This window comes from Didymosphaeria variabile (assembly GCF_027946475.1).
Source record: "Didymosphaeria variabile strain IMI 356815 chromosome Unknown scaffold_6, whole genome shotgun sequence".
Classification (NCBI taxonomy): Eukaryota; Fungi; Ascomycota; class Dothideomycetes; order Pleosporales; family Didymosphaeriaceae; genus Didymosphaeria; species Didymosphaeria variabile.
This window is the reverse complement of record NW_026611625.1, coordinates 470459-490332: the sequence shown is the minus strand read 5'-3', so window position 1 is coordinate 490332 and position 19874 is coordinate 470459. Positions and strand designations below refer to the sequence as shown.

Below are 19874 nucleotides of genomic sequence, written 5' to 3'. Positions count from 1 at the left end.
CCAGATCCTCTGATCCACAGTATACGCCTGGGTATCGACAAACTCAACTCAAGCCGAAGCGAGGAGCATGGCCGTAAGCGATAATAGTGCTTGGATCTGGTGCTAATTGCCGGCGAATTGCCAAAGCCTGCTGCCTCAGCATGCGAGATTCATCAACACCGCCATCTATTGGCGGACGTTCTTTGAAATGCATACTTAGACATGCGATCGCGAAACCTGATAACATGGTGCCTTTACACACGCTTCTTCTTGCCAGAGGGTCGAACGGTCTCGATCTGAAACAAACAAGTGGATTTAGTGAGGTGGATGTGTGGCATGTGCCAAGGTTTTGCAAACTTTGGTGTCGGTTTGGACTGATTGAGGAGGAAAGTGTAGCTTCTCTCTGCTCTCTGTGGGAATCTTTGAATGTTCGTTAACTTAACGGTGGAGGAGATTCTTAGATTTTGATGATATGGATGGGGAATGCGGCACGGTCGAGATCCAGGGAACGGCGTCTGAGTTGCTGGAAAAGTGAGATGCCGGTAGTGATGGTGGCGCGTTCAAGCTTGGTAGTCTCTCATTTTGAAGGTCTTTGTGATCTGAGGAAGTGAAATGATGTCGATGTCGTGAGATACTGAAACTCATTGAGCATGCTGGCTCACGAGGCGTGGCGTTTGAGGTGCCACAACGGAAAGGACTGACAAACTCCTTTACCGCGGATGTTGGGGACCACGGTAGCGGTTTTGCTCTGGCCGATTCCGGTTCAATCTATTGTCTCGGGGTGTCCGATTTGGCGGTCGTTGAGACTGGTTATAAGCTGGTCGGGTGCTGTTAGCAGCTCCGCGGACACGGAGCTCGCCAACATTTTCGAGGGGAGTGAGCGGCGAGCTGATCGCCGATTCTTTGTCCTTGTTAGCATATCTTCCAGCATCATGTCTTCTTCGGGAACTCTTACCTGCTGTAGACAAATTCGTAGATTCGTTGTTGTACGCTCGAACACCCTTCGGGGTGTTGGGGCCGCGATTCTCGTGATCCTCATAATCTATAAAAGCTGTCAGCGATGCCGTCGTTGTCTATAATTTTAGTTACGGGTTGCTTACCGGGCTTATGACGCTTGGGATCCCGTGATGAAGAGTGTTCGATGTCACTGGGTTTGCGTTTGTTTGCTGGCTGAGACTGGTGATGGCGCTTGGCATCCTTTGATGCACGGTGCTCAACGTCGCTAGCTTTGCGTTTGGATCCTGGCTGAGGCTGGTCGCGAGTCATCCGATTTGCAAGAGCTTGCCCAGGATTCATCACGTGGGGAGTTTGATGTGCGGTATTCGGTCGAGGAGCTGGTGTTGGCGAGGCATTGATTTGGTGCGCACGCCGATTTCCCGGGTGTGGAGGACCAGGGACAAATCGCGAGTTCGGAGTGGATATATTTTGCACGAACGGAGATGTTCCCGTCCAAGGGGTTGAAGAAGATGTGGATGGGCTGAACTGGGGGGTGAATTGGGTAGACTGCGTTGAAGGAGTGGATTGTGGCATCGTATGACCCGGCTGCATGTATGAATTGGGGGTTTGGTGCTGCCCAAAAGCACTAGATGCAACATTAGAATTAGAGAATTTATGTGCCGATGAGTTGCGCGCTTTCTGCGGACAGAACTTTTGGACATGACCGGTGCCGCGGCAATAGTAACAGACAGGGCCAGCTTGGTTAGTGACGTTGTGCTGCTGTTGACCGAACGGGGTCGGAAAGGGTTGCGCTCCATAAGCTCCCGTTAGGCCGTTCGAATTGGGAGTACCATAAAATTGTCCAGGAGTTGGGAAAAAATTCGACAAAGAGTTGAAGTAGGCCTGGCCCATTGCAGCAGCGAGCATCTCAGGAGTTGCGGATTGCACCATGTCCGGGTTAACAAACATGTTTGAGCCGACGACAGCTGGCATCTGCGTAGGTAAACCATACTGATTCCGTTGCCGCATGAGATTGGGTCCCTTTGCAATGCCAGATGGAGTGTTCGCAAACTGACTCTTCGCTCCAATTGTGTGCGGCTTGTATGGGATATGCCGCTTGAAGCTGCATTGACCGTTTTGGAGATCAAAACAATATCCAAATTTGTAGTAGCGTGGGCAGACGTTAGGATCCTTCGGATCACCTCGAGGCGGTACTGTTGGCCCACGATGGTGTTTGCGACAGCCGTGGCAGCCTGGCCTCCGGCACAATTCCGGGATAGTCAGAGTGTCCGGTATGTCTGGGAACTTAGTGTAGGTGACTTGCACTCCCGCCGTATCATGCTCAAGCCAACACTTATTGCCACGCCAACACCACCCAGTCTGGAGCATGTTCCGACACAGTATCCTCACTCCGCCCCCAGAAGAAAGCCGAGCTTCGTTTAGGTGCCTGCGGTCTGGCTGATCGACTGGTGAGGTGGGCTCATAAAAATCGGAGTGGTAAAGGTTTGGGTCACGTAGAGGTGCATTCAGATCATGAAGATTCTTGCATCTGTCGGGCCTGTTTCTGCACTTTCTGTCGATATAGAATGAGCACTTGTATCTGCTCTGGCCATGCGGTAAATAGTGTAGCTTTGCACACAATAGGTTGGTGCAACTAGCGCTCTGCCAGGCACTACAGACAACTGACCGATACGCAAAGTTTCTAGGGTGCGTGGAGGCTACATGCATGTTGCGCGGATACAATGGATCGTCGTGCGCGAGGTCGCAATCCACGTCATTACATTGATTGTGTGTCCAGTCTTTACAGAGTCCGTCGAGCCTAAGGTCTGGATGTAGGCTCCTGCAGAAGCGGGTGGTACATCGCGGTGGAGTTTCCGGATCCTTTGGGTCGTACGACTTTACCCAGCTTGAGCAGACCCGCGCAGGTTTTGCATGAGGATCTTCGCGATAGTTGGTGATTTCGATCACTGAGTAATCCGAGCAGATGCTCTCGGAATCGCTGTCACCTTCAATAAGACATCCTCGGCCGGTGCCATCCTTGTCAATCATGAGGAGACCGTCCCGGCTGATAGCTCCAGCGACCGCGAACGATACATCAGCATCACCGTTCGTGATTGTGGACGAACTGCCTGTGAACCAAGCACCAGACGGTGCCGCTTGAAGCCGCCGCTCTACCCAATCGAGCGAAGGGAATTGAGCTTCCACAAGAAAGTCGAGAACGAAATCAATCATCTTAATGCGATCAGACCGTTTGAAACCACCTAAAATAGTGGTTTCAGTGGCGCCTGTAGCTTTTTCTACCGCTTTGGCTTGCTGCAGGATACGCAGTATCTCAATGAGCGGCCGAACCGAATCCGCAATAGCGAGGAATTCTGCGGCTGGTGTCTGGAACTTCAGTAGAGTATAGAAGCCCCTGCAGAGTCGCAGCAGGGATCCGCAGTACATCATGAACTCTATCGCGCGCCGAATTTGAGAAGTATTCCCACCATAAATGGTACTAATGGCGCTGACAAGTATCCGCAACGCTTCCACGCACCGACGGACGTACGCTGTCTTTGGAAGCGGGGCTTCGTAAATGTTCTTGCCCACCCGCTTGGGAAGAGTGGGAAGTTTCTGTATCATGGCCCATTCGAGATCCTCTTCTTTGCGTCGCTGTGCTTGCATGAAAGCTTTGTCTCCGTTAGAGCAATAGTTCTCGCTGCGGCAAGCGAAGAAATCAAATTCGTTCGGAGATCGAAACGCCACGACAGCCTCTTCTCGTAGCAATTGGTAAAGAGAGGTGTCTTTCACATCCGACGGATGGTTCCGAGGAGCTGCACAGATAGCCTTCAGCTTTGTGTTGGCCGCAGTGTCCGCATTCCTATGGAAGTTCAGAAGGCCGAGGTAGCCGACAATTTCTCGAATGAACTCATTGTTGACCTGTTCTGGATTCGCTAGTAGCCACGCCCTGAGCAAGTTTGCAAAGCGATCCACGGACGACCACGGTAGACCGAGCATCCGCACTCCCTTGTCGTCAGATAAAAGGGCAGACTCGTAGACCTTCTCGGACCAAGCGGCGCATTCCTCCCGAAATGCGGAAGAGCGAAGATTCCGTGTGTTCGCTGTGTCCAGAAGACTGCAAAGCCAAGCCCAATCATCAATTGACTGCCTCATATTCATGAGAACATGGAAACACTGAGAACGGCGTATGACTGGATTGATCTCTACAGCTGGAAGCCGTCGAGCTGTGGACTGAGCTATCTTCACGAGAGTCGACTGGAAACATATTAGTGTCGGATACCACAATATAACGTTAGATTATACGTACCAACTCGGCGTTTTCTTGGACTTCTCCATCGCTAGGCTCAGAATCACTGATATCGGACTCAGATGATTCGACTTTGGGCTGGTGTTGGGTCATTAATTCCAAGTCGAATATCCGCTCCGGATGTGGAAGGCCCGGGGCCACGACGCGGTAGAACGTCTGAAGATCAAGGGTTTCGACTTTGCGTAAGTTCGTGACCATGGCACCGAGTGCATCTATGTCCTTATGTTCCTTCTGCTTGCGCGCGATCTCAGCTTTCATGTCCAGCGATGCTCGAATCTCCATGAGATCGCGGAGAGCCTGTGAGGCTAGTACACGGTCTCTGATACTGGCCCGTGAGATATCCGCATTCTTGTTTTCCTTCTCAGAAGCCATTGGTCTCAGCTGTTGACGCTTGCCGCGGATGAAAGCCTGGACGTAGATTAGTGTCTATACAGTATTGAAGCAACAGCACCTAGCGATACTTACATAGACGTCCGGATCATTGCGCCATGCGTCCTCATCGAATTCATCTGGTCGCTTGCGTTTGCCCTTCTGCTGCTGCTGCTGGCTAGCAGAAAAGCGCGAAGCTGGGATTTGTGGCCCGGTCTCTTGCTCTTGTACAGACGCCGTCGCGAACCATTCTCGATCGGCAGAAGAAAATTGCGCCATTTGAAGAAAGGGACCCACGACAGAGTGGAACGATTCAAGCGTGAGATCGCCCTGGTCGTTCTGCTCGCGTAGGCCCGGAAGCAGAGTCTTGAGCGCCTGGAGGAGCCATTCCAAACCGCGATCATTGCGCGCGAAGTTTGGTATGACCCCCCGACATCGCGAAGCTCCTCACCGAGGTTCGCGAGTCAGGGAGGGTGTGTAAAGTTGCTCGCTCCAAGAATCCAAGTTCGACTGCGCCTGGTGATGTAGTCGATGTTGAGTTCGAAGTGCACGGGGCGAAGAGAGAGTAAGAAAGGGGGAATTTGGGCGTTTACCTAAGAAACTGTGATGTTACATTAGGGTTTACGTTCGGAGTTTCCGGGTGAGGTGGAGCGGTAGGGAGAGCACGGCGCCCAATCCGTATACCATGGACGACAAGCGCCAAGCTTGGCGTGAGGGGCGTGCTGAGCACTTGACGTAGCTGTTGGTGAATTCCTGGTGTTGGGTTGAATCTTGGAGAGGTTGAATTCGGGGGGCGGGCGGGGAGGTCAGTGAGCATGCGTAAGAGCAATGGAACAGGAGCAGGGGCGCAAGGTAGAGTAGCGAGAGTGAAGATAACGTATACATATTGAGATAGAGCCTGTGATTCAGCGCAGGCTGCCTTCAGACGGTGATTATCGCGTACAATCCTACAGAACTCTGTCAGTGACGTCTGGCCCACGGCCCCGAAAGCCGCCCACCTACTTAGTAGAGGTATATAGGATAGCACAAAAATTGCATCAAGGTTACTAGGCTCGGACATGGCTTGTACAAGGACTACCTCACTTTGTTTCTACACAATGGTCCGTCAGTATCGCCAGGGGGTGATTTGCCAACATTTGAAGCAATGAATGTCCGCCCTACCAAGATTTTGAATATCCGTCCCACCACGACTATCGCAGTCGCTCAGCAAGTTGAAGAGCGTCGCGTTATATCATACTCGACTGAATAAAATAGCCAATAGTTGCCTTGACCCCAGCCCTATACCGACCCTAATCCTACCTAACTACAGCCCTACTAATCATACTCCTACCTAACTCGGGTATGATCTTACTCCACGTCTCAAGATTTTGAACAGTGCGTTGTTCGAATTCGGGCTCCTGAGTGAAAATAGAAGATTGCTCCTCCTAGTTGTGAGAATGCAAGCAGTAACCGGCAGTTGGTCTCGCTGGGGGTTGGGGGTGCGCGTCGCAACGTGTCCACGAACGTTGCGAACAACACCTCCGTTACAGGACCTTGGCTACTGTTAGATAAAAGAATTGTTAACAGAAGAAGGAAACCAGAGCCATCAGGCATGAACATGCGTTTGCTTGTGCAACCCTTGCAGCCGAGGGCGTCGGGCCAAAAGCAGCCAGTCGCCGAGCAGACGGAAGAGAGCCCGTGCCGCCATGACCCCATTTTGAGAAGGTTGTGAGGGCAGCAAACTCAGGGCCACGGCATCAGTGCCTACGCCCACTGCCTGCGATGCGCAATCCTGTCGCCTGCGTCTCTTGTCGGAGCGCGAAGCAGAAATGCCTCCACAACGGTCCGTTGCGTCCCCGTAGAGTTGAGCTCCGTATGCTGACGCGCCCCAGACGCTCCACCTTGCGATCGCTGCAAAGCAGCGGGTAGGGCTGATCTTTGCGAGTTCCCACCACCGGGAACGAGTGCAATTCATCGGAGGCCCAAGCGGCCAAGGCAGGATGAAGGTCCCACGCCGTCCGCGGCATCGCCTGTCGTGCAGCAGCCGTATCGCGCGGCGAGCGGCATCGAGCCCACTGCTGCCGCATCGGCAGCCCTCTCGCCGGCCGCCACGGCATCTCTCCTCGATAGCCTAGATCCCTTCGATCTACTTACCGACGAGGTAGTAAACAGCTACTTACGTTGTAGCTACAAATGGAGCTTCCACCACACGCCTACGTTGTTGCTGCGCATCCGCGATCGAACCCTCGAGCCATGGATGGTCTGGGCGATGCTGGCGCTGGCAGTTCGGTACAGTTAGAATAGATGCAACCATGGCTTCGCTGACAATAGTAGCTTCGTCAGTCAGCCGCCCGCCCCGTTCAGAACGCAAATTGAAGCGAGCAATGCCTTCGCCGCCCACGCCCGCCAGATCCTACAATCCGACCTCGAGACGCCGAGCATCAGCCGCGTCCAGGCCCTTCTAATGTTGACCGGACACGACTGGGGAGCAGGAAATGGGCGCAGAGCATGGATCTATCTCGGCATGGCGATTCGACTCATAGAGGTCATGGATATCACACAGGAGCTCAAAGGCCCCAAGAACCGCAAGCCCACGCGCGAGGAGTTCGTTGAAGCGGAGGTGCGCCGGCGAACAGCCTGGACCTGCTTCTTGATGGACTCGCTGCTTAGCGGCGGCAGAGGGCGCAAGCGATCGCTGGCAGCCAGCGATATGGCTATCCAGCTTCCCTGCGAGCGGGAGGACTTCGTCTTTGGTGAGCCTGTCTGCACGCAGCGTCTCGACGGGTCGATACACATGCCTCCGCTGTCGCTGTCGATCGGGGAGCTTGGTATTATCGCTTACAGCCTTCGTGCTGCCAATATCTGGGGTAAAGTAGCGCGGTGGGCGTGCTCAGAGGAGCTCAAGACGCAGCTTCCCCTGGTCGGTAACATCGCATTTTCAGCAGCTCATATACGAGCTAGAAAACTGGAAGAGCTCCCTACCGCCCCGACTGCAATACGAATTGTTCTCGCTACACAGCCATAACGCCATGGATCAGGGGCAAGCGTATTGCTATATGCATTGCATATACTTCATGAGCTATATGTTCCTTCACCGAGCCTACCTGCCCGTTCTGGGACCACAGAACATACCAGAAGAAGCACTCCACGAGTACAGCGAACACAGCGAAAGGTGGAAGATGTGGCAGAAATCCTCGCGGAGGGACCTGTTCAATGAAGCCTCCATGGTCCTCGATATGCTTGAGGAGATGCGCAACTTTGGCGTCTACTTCCTGCGCGGTCTGGTGCCGTGGATTGGTTTCACAATCTATACTGCTGTAGGTGTGATGCTGTACAGCTACAACTTCCCGTCCGGCGAAGATGATCCGCGAGTCACGGAGAAGGCGCGAGAGCGCGTCATTCGGGGTTGCACTTTTCTAAAAGAGATGAAGAATCAGTGGCCTATGTCGGACACGTGGTTCGAGACGATCAAACGCATGCAGGCTTATTACCGCACTGTACTGGGACAGGGCGGGCCGGTGTCGCCTGATGAGCGCCAGGCGCTGCGACGTGCCATGGTCGATTACGGTGCCTTGCAGCCGTCGCCCGTGCAGAAACCGGTGGACGCAAACGTCGTTCGGAGTAGCATTGCGCAAGAGGTACGCGTTGCCTGGCACTTTTCATTACACAGCTAATCCTCATTAGCAACCTCCCACCACTGCGCCTGCACAACAGCAGTTGGTCTCGCCACCTGAGTCTACCCCGAACGGTTATGCCTCGAATTTTGGCTGGAACGGACAGCATGCCATTCCGCCTATCGAGGACGACGACTCTCTGAAATTGAACTTCGACTTTACTAGCGCAGATATGGAGGAGATGATGAGGGGGACGCGACGCAGGAGTTTTGGGCGTCTTTCCCGGGAGAAGTCGGTGTAGGATATCAGTAAACCATGTACACCGTATAGTATGTATAATGACGGGTCCGGCGTTCTTCCCATAGGCGAATAAATAACGATGCCTTTACCACGCACTGCATCGACCCGCCCTAATTTGAATGGTAGGGTAGTCGCACTAAGCGCGGCTGCCTCCGGCATCCCACCCCACTTTGACAAAAAGTTTGCTCCTCCATAGACATTCTTACAGTTAGCGCTGTTCGACTCTCTTTGCTGCACATATGTATTTTGCACCGTAACAATTTGGCATCGATCAGCTCAATGAGCAGTTCGGCCATGTGGCCCAATGGCAAGGCGCTTGACTACGATTCAGTCGAAATCAAGAGATTCCAGGTATGTGCTTACAGCTGAAGAGCTCTCATCCGTGATTACTAATCCGACTTAGGTTCGACCCCTGGCATGGTCAAAAGACATCTTTCTTTTTGCTTTTGTTTTTGGTAATGTTGAGTGGTGGTGCATGTCCAGGTGTTGGGCCGGCGCGGCACCGAACCAACGACTTTCTTTCATGCTTGTGTACAGCGAAGCTCTCACCGATCATTACAATGCAATGTTAATCACATACAAAGCAGTGTTAGCACATTCCTTTTTGCGTAGGCCTCGGCTCCCGATTCCTCTATCGCCTGTTTGCCCCGCCATGCTAAAGCGACCTCGCTCTACAACGTCAGGACACTGTTCAAGCCATCTGCGCACGGTAGCGCAAGGCACGCTACGACTGCATTCCTTCTCAACATCAGGCCCATTGTTTGGGAAGGTGCGATCGATTGTTTAACGGACCCCATGCACGTAGATGCAGGCTCCGAAATCGGCGCTCGCACAAGTCGCATCGAAGCTTACATTAGAAGTAGTGTTTCCGACGGACAAGTCACCAAACCCAGAAGACTGGATTCAACTGTACATATAACGAGAGCTCAGATTCGTTGGTTCTGACTGCTATCTCGTTCTGAGTCATCCTCTCGGCCGCGCATCCAGCGATACGACCCTCAACCCGCTTCAGAACCTCAATCTCTATTTCCTCACATACATCCTTTACCGTGCAAACTATTACAAAGTACATTCACCAAACCGCCACCATGGGCGTCTACTACGAAACCATCCCCTCCTCTCTCAAACCCTGGATCCTCGACCAAAAAATGCTCTTCGTCGGCACCGCGCCGCTCTCCCCCAACGGCCATATCAACATCTCCCCAAAAGGCGGAAAGCAGTTCGGCATCGTCTCCCCCACGCAATTCTGGTACCTCGACCTTACAGGCTCCGGCGTAGAAACCCACGCCCACCTGCACGAGCCGCAAAACGGCCGCATCTGCATCATGTTCATCGCGTACACGGGGCCTCCCCGCATCGTACGCATATGGGGCACTGGCCGGGCCGTCGAGAACGGGACACCCGAGTGGGACGTCTTCGTCAGGGAAAATAAGGTGGATACCATCCCCGGGAGTAGGAGTATCATCCTCGTGGATGTGCACCAGTGCGCGACGAGTTGTGGGTTCAGCGTGCCGACGTATGAGTGGACGGGGTGGAGGACTACGCTCGACGACTTCTTTGTGAAGAAGGAGAAGAAGTTTTTGGAGGGAAAGGAGGAGGAGAGCATGGATCGGTAAACTAGACTTTCTCTCCCTATGTAATGTATGAAGGAAAGCTAACGCGTGCAGATACTGGGCGTTCAAGTCGCAGTATAGCATCGACGGGATGCCGGGCATGAAGCGCGGGTACCAGTATGCACAGACGAATGGCGTCGCTCCGCTGAAGAAATGGGTTGGGAAGTGGGCGCCTAAGGACTTTGGGCCGAGGCCGGCGCAGCAGATTGCGCCGATACATCTCGTGCTCGTTGCGATACTGAGCTTGATTATTGGGGTTACGCTCGCGGTGACGTTGACGCCGCCGGATTTTGTGAGGAAAGTGCAGCACAAGGAGTTCTTCTTATGAGGAGGATCTTGATTGGTGTTGCTTATATTCGAAGCGTAACGTTGGTCGCTTTATGAGTTGCTGGTAGTATTTTTGGCGTTTTTGTCACGGTTTGGTGTTAAGGGAGCCTGGGGTTTTCATTGATCGAGATCACTGTTGCCTTGGGTATATCAGTCTTAGTACGTTCTGGAGTAGATAGTGCTTGACTGCATTTGCACTTGACAGTTGGTCGTACGTATGTATAATGATTAACGACACAACAACACACGGTCCCGTGGCATTAGTCCATTCTAGCGCAAGCTGATTCGTTTAGTGTGGTCCAGGTAAATTCCCTTGCAGTGCGTTCCGCTCTGATCTTGAGGCAATACTGCCATGTCACCTAGACTTGAGTGAAGCTTTTCGATTACGAGTTCACGAAGCATTCTGGACAAAAGGAGGTTGAGCAGTACACACATTTTACTCGTTACTAACTTCCTAAGCAGCATTCTATTCACAAGGTATCATCCAATCAACTTTTCTTCGCCAGGTATTATATCCTGCCCTTCATTCACACAAACCTTTAACCAAGCATAATGCCTTCCAACGTCGCAGCGAGCGATACTCGAAACCAGCTTACACAACCGGTCCACCTCTAGCACGCATACGCGCACCGTAAATCTGAAGCAGCGTAATAATGATAGACGCAGCAGCGACGATAGCAGCCTGAATCCCAAACGACTGGCCATACCCATGAGCCTGACCCCACGGCTTCTGGAAGTACCCAACGGAGAACCCAGCACCAACTGTATCCACTTTGTCAGCGAACTTCTCACATCGCGAACAGGAAATGTACTCACCCCTCGCAAAGTTTAACAACCCCGCAACTTCAGAACTAGCACTGCCGTAGCTGTCGAGGCAGTACGCTGTCAAACTCACACTCGCCAGCATACTTCCAATAACGTACATTCCCCAGCCCATGATAATGCCCGCATAGCTGAGGTGCTTTTCCAGCGTCTGGCCTACGAGCACGAGGCCTGGCACCATCAGCAGAACTACAAGCTGGTTCATGAGCAGGCGGGCTTCAGGCTTGAACACGCCGTTGTGGCGCTTGACGTAGCGGCGCGCAATCAGGTCGTTAAAGAAGTGGCCCGACAACTCGCCGATGGTGACGGCGAGGAGCGGCGCAAAGAGAAGGTAGCCTATGGCGTTGTTGTCGAAGCCGTAGCCGCCGTAGGCTTGGGGGGTCTGCAGGAGGATGGCGGAGGTGATGTTTATGCCGACGACCCACATGAATGTCATTGCGCTTTACATCACTATTAGCACTTGGAAAAGAAGCGAGAGGGAAAGGAGCGGGGAGACAGACTAGTAGATCATGCAGGGGATCATGATGGGCTTGAGGAATGTCTTAACAAGGCGGGTCACCGCGTGGCTGAAGTGTTGGAAGCCAGCTGCGCTGTGGTTCTGGATCTGCCAGATGCCGACGAGACGGGACATGCGGCCTGTGAACGTCTTCGGACGGGGAGGCTGTTTTTCCCGTGGGATCGTGCGGTCGTAGTATGTCTCATCCGATATCAGGAAAATCAAAATCATATCGAGGGCGCCGACGGCAAAGACAAGCCAGAAGGCTACGCGCCACCTGCCATGCGTGCCCGCGATGATGAAGTTGCTGAACATGGGTGCGAGGTAGGGTGTTAGGAAGACGCCGTACGTCCAGATGCCGATCTTGCGGGCGTGCTCGTGGAAGTAGAACATGTCCTTGATGCAGGCCAGACCTACGATTTGGAAAGCGCAGAAGCTGAAGCCCATCAACACGCGGAAGCCGTAGTAGACCGAGTAGTTGTGGGTTACGGCGCAGGCGATGGTGAAGACGCAGCCAGTGAGGGTAGACCAGAAGAGGGCAGGGCCACGACCCCACCATGTAGAGACGATGATCCAAAAGAGTCCGCCGATGGCACTGTCAGAATTAGAGCGTGTCTCTTGAATTGGATAGGGTACTTACACCATGAGAACGTTCAGGTTACCAGTCTCATTGACCTTTGCGGGCGTCTTGTTCCATTCCAGGCCCTGGGACACGATCAAGGGAATACCAGCCGCAGAGCTGTAGTCCCCCAGACCGGCGGTGATGGAGAGGACAATGAGCACAGCATGCTTCTTAGTGGAAGACCAGTTGAGAGGATCATTCGGGTCGTCCGAGGGTTGAGGAACAAGTACGGTATGGCCATCCGGCGCCAGCTTCAAGTTGCTGTCGACATTACCAGCGTTGGCATCAACCACAATATCATCATTGATATCCTGCTCATGTACCTGCACCACCTGCACAGTGTGGCGCAAGATGCCGGTTTCTTTGTCAGCCAGAATGTCCATGTCGGATCGGCAACGAGTAGAGCAGGAGGAGTCGCGAGAGCTGCTTCGTGTCTGCACGAGGGCCAACGTGTTGGGTCAGTGTTATATAGATGTTACAGCATAGTTGGAGGGTAGTACAAGGCAACACCTTGCGAGCGATGCCAGCCATGCGAGCGCCACCCGCTATGCAGTACACAGAAGCTAAAAAGCGAAGGATTTGGGAACCAACCGAACTCCGATAACCCGGGTCAGTGTTTTTGGGTTCTAAGGAGGCTCTATGTTGATTGGGGATTTTCTGACAGTGAAGGACGTAGGATTCTGACTGGTTGATGTTGTTAGTCTTCCTCATCAAGATGCCACGAGATCTCCTGGAATAGTCGGAGATAGCAAGGCACAATTAAAGCGTTGTCGTGTTCTGTAGCCATTCAACTTATTAATTATGCCGTTCATTGGGTTGTTGGTGTTGTATGCACGATTATTGACATCTCACTGGTGGTGATGTTCCTTCGACTTGATCGCTATTGGACGTGACTAGCGTCGTTACTAGGATGTCCAAGCTCGGGCCGAGCCACTGTGTTATGCCCACTCTCTAGGCCCAACCACTACCCGAAGATGTCCGTACTCTATCACAGACCCATGTGAATGTTGATTTGTGGTGTACTGATCTTAGTCTGAGGAGAGCACTTTGACTCCTTAAAGACTTAGATTCGGTGAAGGTTGGAAGAAATCTGCAATCCAAGATCTTGGATATCTTATCCACAGCCATGCTATATCGCGCAATCGTAGAATCGAACGACAGACGAGGTTTGTCATGTTTGCGAGGCCAAGGTCAGATCTTGATGACCTCCTGGCAAGTGAATGTTTGGTGGATCAATTCTCTAGTTCTACGAGCCGTGCCACCTCTTTTGCCATGGACGCGAATACTTGGGCTCTGGAACTGTCCGGTTCCGCAACAACGGTAGGCTTTCCACCTTCAGCACCGGCACCCATGGCAGCATGCAGGGGGAGCTCGCCTAGAAGCCTCATGTCGTATGTACGGCACATGTCTCTTAATTTACTCAAGTCTCCGAACACATTGTGTGTCTCCCCACATCCGGGGCACTGGAAGCCGCTCATGTTACACACGAGCCCCAGAATGTTCGTATTCACTTTGCGGAACAGCTCGACGCCTTTTACGGCGTCTTTGAGCGCGAGATCCTGCGGGGTGGATACGATGATGGCGCCATCAAGGAGAAGCTGTTGGGTAATGGTCAACTGCACGTCGCCGGTACCAGGGGGCAAGTCGAGTACGAGGACGTCAAGACCACCCCACTCTACCTCGTGGAGGAGCTGCTGCAAGGCTTTCATCACCATGAGCCCACGCCATGCTACTGGCGAAGATTCCGGGACTAGGTAGCCCATCGACATGCTTTTCAGTCCATAATTCGATAGGGGTATGAGTTGGTTGTCTGAGGGGTGTCAGATTCCGAGTGGGGGCGGGCCTTGGTCGCATCAGGAATGGAAGACTGACTGGCTGAGAGCCTTGGTTCGCCGGAGAGATTGAGCAGAGTAGGTATCGAAGGGCCGAAGATATCGGTGTCTAGGATGCCAGCTCTGTACCCACTGCGCGCAAAGCTAAGGGCCAGATTCACTGCAGCGCGGTCAGGCTCATGGATATGTCTCTTTGGGCGCGCGGCATACCTGCGATGGTGCTTTTCCCGACGCCGCCCTTTGCTGAAGAGACGGCAATGATCTTCTTCACGTCTTTGATGCTTCGCTTTTGCGGCAGCCCGCGCTGCATGCGAGGCATCTGCGGTGGTGCGCCAGAGCGCGGCAGTCCCTGTGACCCATAATCAGTTTCTCAAATCAATTCGTATGTGTTCCGGAGCTTACCAGCGGGTTCTCATGCTGCAGCCGCCTCAGGGTGGAGAACAATCGCGGCTTCATGGTCGCATTGTGATGGTGACGAATGAGCGGCGACGAAGCTCCGCAGCCTTTGGACGGAAAGCGCAACACGCCAAACCCACCTGCCAAGATTTCGCAGCCGAAACTTTTTAGTGGGGCCGCAAAGCTGTTTCCCAATCCTCACACCTCACAAGCTACGGATATCGCCATGAAGAAGTCAAAGATCACTGGTAAGTCTGCTTTGACTTAGTTGGTAAGTTCTGTCTAATTCCCACGCTCAGATTTCGATCCCGAGGCGTTGCTTGACCCGGCGCCGTCAAGCTCTAGCGAAGACGAACGCTCCGATTTATCTGGTGCGGAAGATGATGATGCAGGTCGCGAGCATTACGCAGATGTTGGCAAGAGCAGGTTGAGGAAGAAGGAGGTTGTTCCTTTGGGTCCCCAATACACTGGTACCCAGGTTAGCCGCGATGCCGTGGAAGATGAGGACAGCGACGACCCGTTCGCGAAGCGCTTTGACGAAGATGGCAGCCGCAGCGAGGACGACGAAGACAGCGAAGTTGAACCTGAGAATGGCATAGCTCCAGGGATTGTCGGTTCGGGTAGTGGCGAAGAAGACGAGGAGTCTAGCGAGGAAGAGAAAGGCTCGGATGAGGACGAGGATGTAAACGGCGTGGATGAAGACGAGGACGCAGATTCCGAGGAAGACTCAGATGACGACGACGCATCCGAGGGCGAGGATGATAACGATGTTCGGGCGCTCATGGGAAAGAACAAGGAAGACGTGCGAGAGTTGATGAAGGACCAGAAGTCGCTCACCACCAGCCTGGCTGCAGCCGCGCAGTCAGATGTCGCCAAAGGCCAAGCGATCAAAACCCAACGAAAGACTTTCGATTCCTTCCTCAACACCCGAGTGCGCTTGCAGAAGGCGCTGATCTCGACGAATTCCATGGTTGCTGAAGGTCACAAAGACGAATCTGCACCGGCTTCCTCGATGGAGGCCGCCGAAGCTGCGGCATTGGCGCTCTTGAACAACCTCACGGATCTCAAGGCTTCAATAGAGGAGGCACGTACGGGCGAAAAGCGCAAGAGAACACCCTTCACATCCTCCACCGCTTCCTCCGAGATCTGGAATAACCTGAAGGCCTCCGAAAGCGCTACAAAGAAGCAAAGAAGAGCCGTCTTGGAAAAGTGGTCTGCAAAAACACGAACTGCAAAGATTGCCACTGCGCAGCGACAACTCAACGTCAGCGCCGAGCAGACATTGACCGAAGTGCTCGACTCCCAGCTCATGAACTCAGACCACCTTGTCGCGCGAACACAGAACCCCCCGTTCCTGCGCACCCATTCAGTCAGCAACGTCTAAGCCTGTTCCTGATGCGAATATCTATGATGACGCTGACTTCTACGGCCTACTTCTGAAAGAGCTGCTCGAGCAACGGTCCGCCGATCTGTCCAACAGCGGCACGGCAGAGTTCGTGGTCCAGGCGCCTTGGCAGGTAGCGCGTGAAGCGAAGACGAGGAAGGTCGTCGACACGAAAGCAAGCAAGGGACGACGGCTGCGATATACCGTGCACGAGAAGCTGCAGAATTTTATGGCGCCGGAGGAAAGAGGGCTTTGGGGTGAACGCCAGCGGGACGAGCTTTTTAGCAGTCTGTTCGGGCAGCGCCTTGCACTGGGCGAGCAAGACGACGTCGAGAGTGAGGAGGAGGATGCAATGGAAGCCGAAGAGCAAGGCTTGATGCTATTCAGAAGCTAGATGCAGAATATCATGCTATGAATCGTCGTGTGTAAGATATGAACAATGCACTGCACACTCTATATCATGATCCTAACCGCTTGTGGAATTTGGCATGGAGACTTTCTTGGTGTTTCCCAAATCGCGGCTAACTTTAACGGGGGCCAATCCCGCCCAAACCGTGGAAGGATTGTGTTGCGCTCGTCTCAAATGAGGGTCTTCATGCTCAAGTGGGTCAGGAGAGACCAACATGACGTAGCTGGCGTTGCTGGACCCTTGCTCGCGAAGATCTAATCTGGGGAACACCACGGATCTCACGCTGAGCATCTCACGCTCCACCTCCCCTGACACAGCGCACGAGGGAACAAGTTTCGCCATGTTCCCGCCATCCTACTACTCCTTCCGACACTCTTCCTAAGACTCCCCCTGTTCTGATTCCAAACTACGCGCTTCAATGCGATACAACTATGTTTAAAGTCAACACCATCACCGTGGGCGCCGCCGTTGCGCCCACCATCATCGAAACCTACATCTCGCACTACCTAAATCGCAAACCGCTCAAGCAGAAGCCCACAGCGCACATCTCATATCACGAAGGCCTCGAACTCATAAGAAGATTTTTGCACTATGCGTCCTTCCACGCTGTCGACGAGCTGCAGGCCTTCACCTCGCAGTGGGTGCCGGTACCGCACTGGGTCCACGTCGACAACCTCGTGATCCCCAACGCGCAATTGAAACGCTCCGCCGACTACGTACGCGCGCAGCTGGGTCCTGATGGCATCAAAGCAGTTGGCGGCAACACGTGGTGGGAGTGGAGAAGGGAGGGAAGCGAGGGCCTTAAGGCCGAATGGATTGAAATGCGCAAGGATATGGAGGAGCGCAAGAAGTCACCCAATGTAAAAGGCCAGAGAGTCATGCTGTACGTGCACGGCGGGGCATACTACTTTGGCAGCGTGGACGAGCACCGCTATCAGATGCAGCGGCATGCGCGGAAGCTGAAGGCCAGGGTCCTGGCGCCGAGGTATAGGCTTGCACCGCAGTTCCCGTTTCCGTGTGGGTTGATGGACTGTCTTGCCAGTTACCTATACCTGCTGGAACAGAAACATGATCCGTCTACTATAATCTTGGCGGGTGACTCGGCTGGCGGCGGCATGGTGTTGACGATGTTGGTGGTGATGCGCGACCAGGGCATACCTCTTCCCGCTGGCGCGATATTGCTATCCCCGTGGGTAGATCTTACACACAGCTTTCCTAGCCTGGCTGGGGATGGCAAATTGGATTATATCCCAGCGCATGGCTTCGTTCACAAGCCAAGCCTAAGCTGGCCACCACCGAACGCTGACGACCTACTTGCACTCGAAGGCATCAAACCCAGCAATGAAAAGCCAAAGCCGGAAACTGCACCCACGCGGGAAGAAAAGAAAGAAGAGAAGTCGGCCAAGAAAGAAGAAAAACAAGACCGCGTACGGGGCTTTTCGCTCACCACGGCCGAGAAGCCAGATCTGGAGGACCTGCTGAACGCGCCGGTCTCAGATAAGAGCAACGGAGCTGGGCCAGAAACCTGGATCTCGCAGGACGGCAAATATAGTATAGGACCCAAATCGACGCTTTCTCTCCAGCTGGACGGAAAGCTAATCGAGATCAAGGACCAGATCCAGATGTATGCGCCGAACCACATGCTCACGCATCCGCTGGTTTCGCCGGCGCTGCAGCCTTCGTTGGGTGGACTTCCCCCTCTTTTGATCCAGGTTGGTGGAGGAGAACTTCTGCGCGATGAGCAGATCTACATTGCTCACAAGGCTGCTCAGCCGCTTGCATACCTTCCTCCCCCATCGAACCATCAAACAGCCGAAGCTATCCAGGCCCAAGCAGCCAGATACAGACCTACTAACGTACAATTACAAGTTTGGGATGACCTGTGCCATGTCGCTCCGACGCTTAGTTTCACCCGGCCGGCAAAGCACATGTATCGCGGAGTCGCGCAATTCGGCGCGTGGGCACTCGCTCGCGCGCAGAAAACCTCGATTGATATCATGGATGATGAGAGTATTTCAATCGTCAGTAGCGACTCGGCGTCTACTTCGTCGGATAGCCAGCTTGGTGCTGAAGACATCAAGTTGAGCATGCCGCAAAGCGCGCAGCACGTGGGCTTCGAAAGCGTGAATACGAAGGAAGAGCAGGGTGCTGTGGTGGGTAGAGCCGGCGACCCCATACCGGCTTTTGAAAATCATATGATCCGCCAACGGGTCGATCGTCATGGACGCATCTACCCACTTCCGCCGCCGCAAGAGTTGGAGGCACTCACTTTACCGAGCATCGAAGTCGGCGTGCCAAAGAAGGGTCCAGTCAATAAGTGGATGAAGGCGCAGCAGCAGTGGAATGGCAAGTTTGCAAAGCAGAAGCTCAAGATCCAAAGACGTAGAATGAGGGATATGGAGAAGGGGTACGAAGGATTCGACGGCGAAAAGCCGCCTCCAACCGCACTGGCAGGCCGCAGAGTAAAAGGCATGGAGAAGGAAAAGAAGGCCAAGAAGAGCTGGGGTATGGCGCTGTGGAGTCTGTGGGGAAGTAAACACGATGAAGCTACAGTATGTACATCCTTTCCCTACCTCCTCCAGCGCATGCATACTAACACGCTTACAGCTCGACCGCGAAGACAAAAGGGATCATTCTTCAGCTGCAGAACCACCTGCTCAAGATACCACAACAACAGACGGAGCAGCCGACGGCGCTTCAGATTTTAAGTCCCCTACTTCTCCGCGGTCAAGCCGCCGCAAATCTGAAAAACACCTCGCCCCCGCCCATTCCACGGCACGCTCTCGCTCACGCTCCCGTCACTCCACCGTCACAGACCGCGGCCAGGTCTCGGCCTCTATGGAAAACCTCGCGCACCTGGCTCCACCGACGCCCACCCTCGCCGACGCAACTGTCATCGCGCCGGAGCGAGATGATAGCCACGGTGCGCCAACGCCAACACTCGTACTCCCAGCGGATGAACACAGGCCGCAGAGTCCACCGACATTGATCCCCGCGACGGACACACTGAGTACGCGGCCGACGAGGGGTGGAGTCGCGTATCCGTTCAGCTTGAGGGTTGACGGGGAGGGTTCGGGCGGTGCGAATGCCAGCATGCTAACTTTGCAGAGCGTGCATATGGAAACGCCCGGTCTGGAGGAGGGCAGCAAAGGGTTTCCCAGGGTGAGTGGGGACGGCGAAGCGCTAGGAAAGGAGGCTGAGAATGGGGAAGACAAGATTGGAGAGAGGCCGGGTGTAGAGCGCTTCGTTACCGCGGACATTGGGGCGCTTGCCGCCTCTTCATCTGCACCTGCGGTAGAAGAGCACGTAGAAAGGCCTGGCGTCGAGCGCTTTGAAACGGCAAGAGAGGACCTGAGCACTTTGGCTTCTTCGGCTGCTGGTGCGAATGGGAAGGTATAGACTTCTCCCTAGGGGTTCGTACATAGCATTATACCCGCCTAGCCATCCTTCCCACCCTCATGTATTTAACAACAATAATCAATCCATTAC

At 53.8% G+C, this 19874-nt stretch overlaps 7 protein-coding genes and 1 non-coding gene across 8 annotated transcripts; 5 read left to right on the top strand and 3 right to left on the bottom strand.

Moving 5' to 3' along the window:
- Positions 1-689: 689 nt before the first annotated feature.
- Positions 690-4870, bottom strand: N0V89_008100 (uncharacterized protein; the record flags this gene model as incomplete). The annotated part of the gene is made up of 6 exons (XM_056216858.1): positions 690-880; positions 935-1021; positions 1623-2038; positions 2603-4170; positions 4223-4630; positions 4688-4870. The coding sequence occupies 6 exons, from the start codon at positions 4868-4870 to the stop codon at positions 690-692; spliced, it is 2853 nt and encodes a 950-aa protein (XP_056068414.1).
- A 1953-nt stretch (positions 4871-6823) lies between these two features.
- Positions 6824-8485, top strand: N0V89_008099 (uncharacterized protein; the record flags this gene model as incomplete). The annotated part of the gene is made up of 4 exons (XM_056216857.1): positions 6824-6864; positions 6905-7494; positions 7532-8208; positions 8255-8485. 4 exons carry the CDS (start codon positions 6824-6826, stop codon positions 8483-8485), a joined length of 1539 nt encoding a protein of 512 aa, XP_056068413.1.
- Positions 8486-8774: 289 nt separating this feature from the next.
- On the top strand, positions 8775-8908 carry N0V89_008098. Its single transcript has one exon. It is a non-coding gene; the product is annotated as a tRNA-Arg (tRNA).
- A 664-nt stretch (positions 8909-9572) lies between these two features.
- N0V89_008097 (uncharacterized protein) lies at positions 9573-10425 on the top strand (the record flags this gene model as incomplete). The annotated part of the gene is made up of 2 exons (XM_056216856.1): positions 9573-10096; positions 10152-10425. 2 exons carry the CDS (start codon positions 9573-9575, stop codon positions 10423-10425), a joined length of 798 nt encoding a protein of 265 aa, XP_056068412.1.
- A 591-nt stretch (positions 10426-11016) lies between these two features.
- On the bottom strand, positions 11017-12747 carry N0V89_008096 (uncharacterized protein; the record flags this gene model as incomplete). The annotated part of the gene is made up of 4 exons (XM_056216855.1): positions 11017-11186; positions 11241-11686; positions 11747-12337; positions 12383-12747. The coding sequence occupies 4 exons, from the start codon at positions 12745-12747 to the stop codon at positions 11017-11019; spliced, it is 1572 nt and encodes a 523-aa protein (XP_056068411.1).
- An 849-nt stretch (positions 12748-13596) lies between these two features.
- On the bottom strand, positions 13597-14652 carry N0V89_008095 (uncharacterized protein; the record flags this gene model as incomplete). Its single annotated transcript, XM_056216854.1, has 4 exons — positions 13597-14174; positions 14237-14356; positions 14407-14545; positions 14599-14652. The coding sequence occupies 4 exons, from the start codon at positions 14650-14652 to the stop codon at positions 13597-13599; spliced, it is 891 nt and encodes a 296-aa protein (XP_056068410.1).
- A 166-nt stretch (positions 14653-14818) lies between these two features.
- Positions 14819-16370, top strand: BFR2 (rRNA-processing protein bfr2; the record flags this gene model as incomplete). Its single annotated transcript, XM_056216853.1, has 3 exons — positions 14819-14840; positions 14892-15919; positions 15963-16370. 3 exons carry the CDS (start codon positions 14819-14821, stop codon positions 16368-16370), a joined length of 1458 nt encoding a protein of 485 aa, XP_056068409.1.
- A 446-nt stretch (positions 16371-16816) lies between these two features.
- Positions 16817-19784, top strand: N0V89_008093 (uncharacterized protein; the record flags this gene model as incomplete). Its single annotated transcript, XM_056216852.1, has 2 exons — positions 16817-18937; positions 18993-19784. The coding sequence occupies 2 exons, from the start codon at positions 16817-16819 to the stop codon at positions 19782-19784; spliced, it is 2913 nt and encodes a 970-aa protein (XP_056068408.1).
- Between the last annotated feature and the right edge of the window lie 90 nt (positions 19785-19874).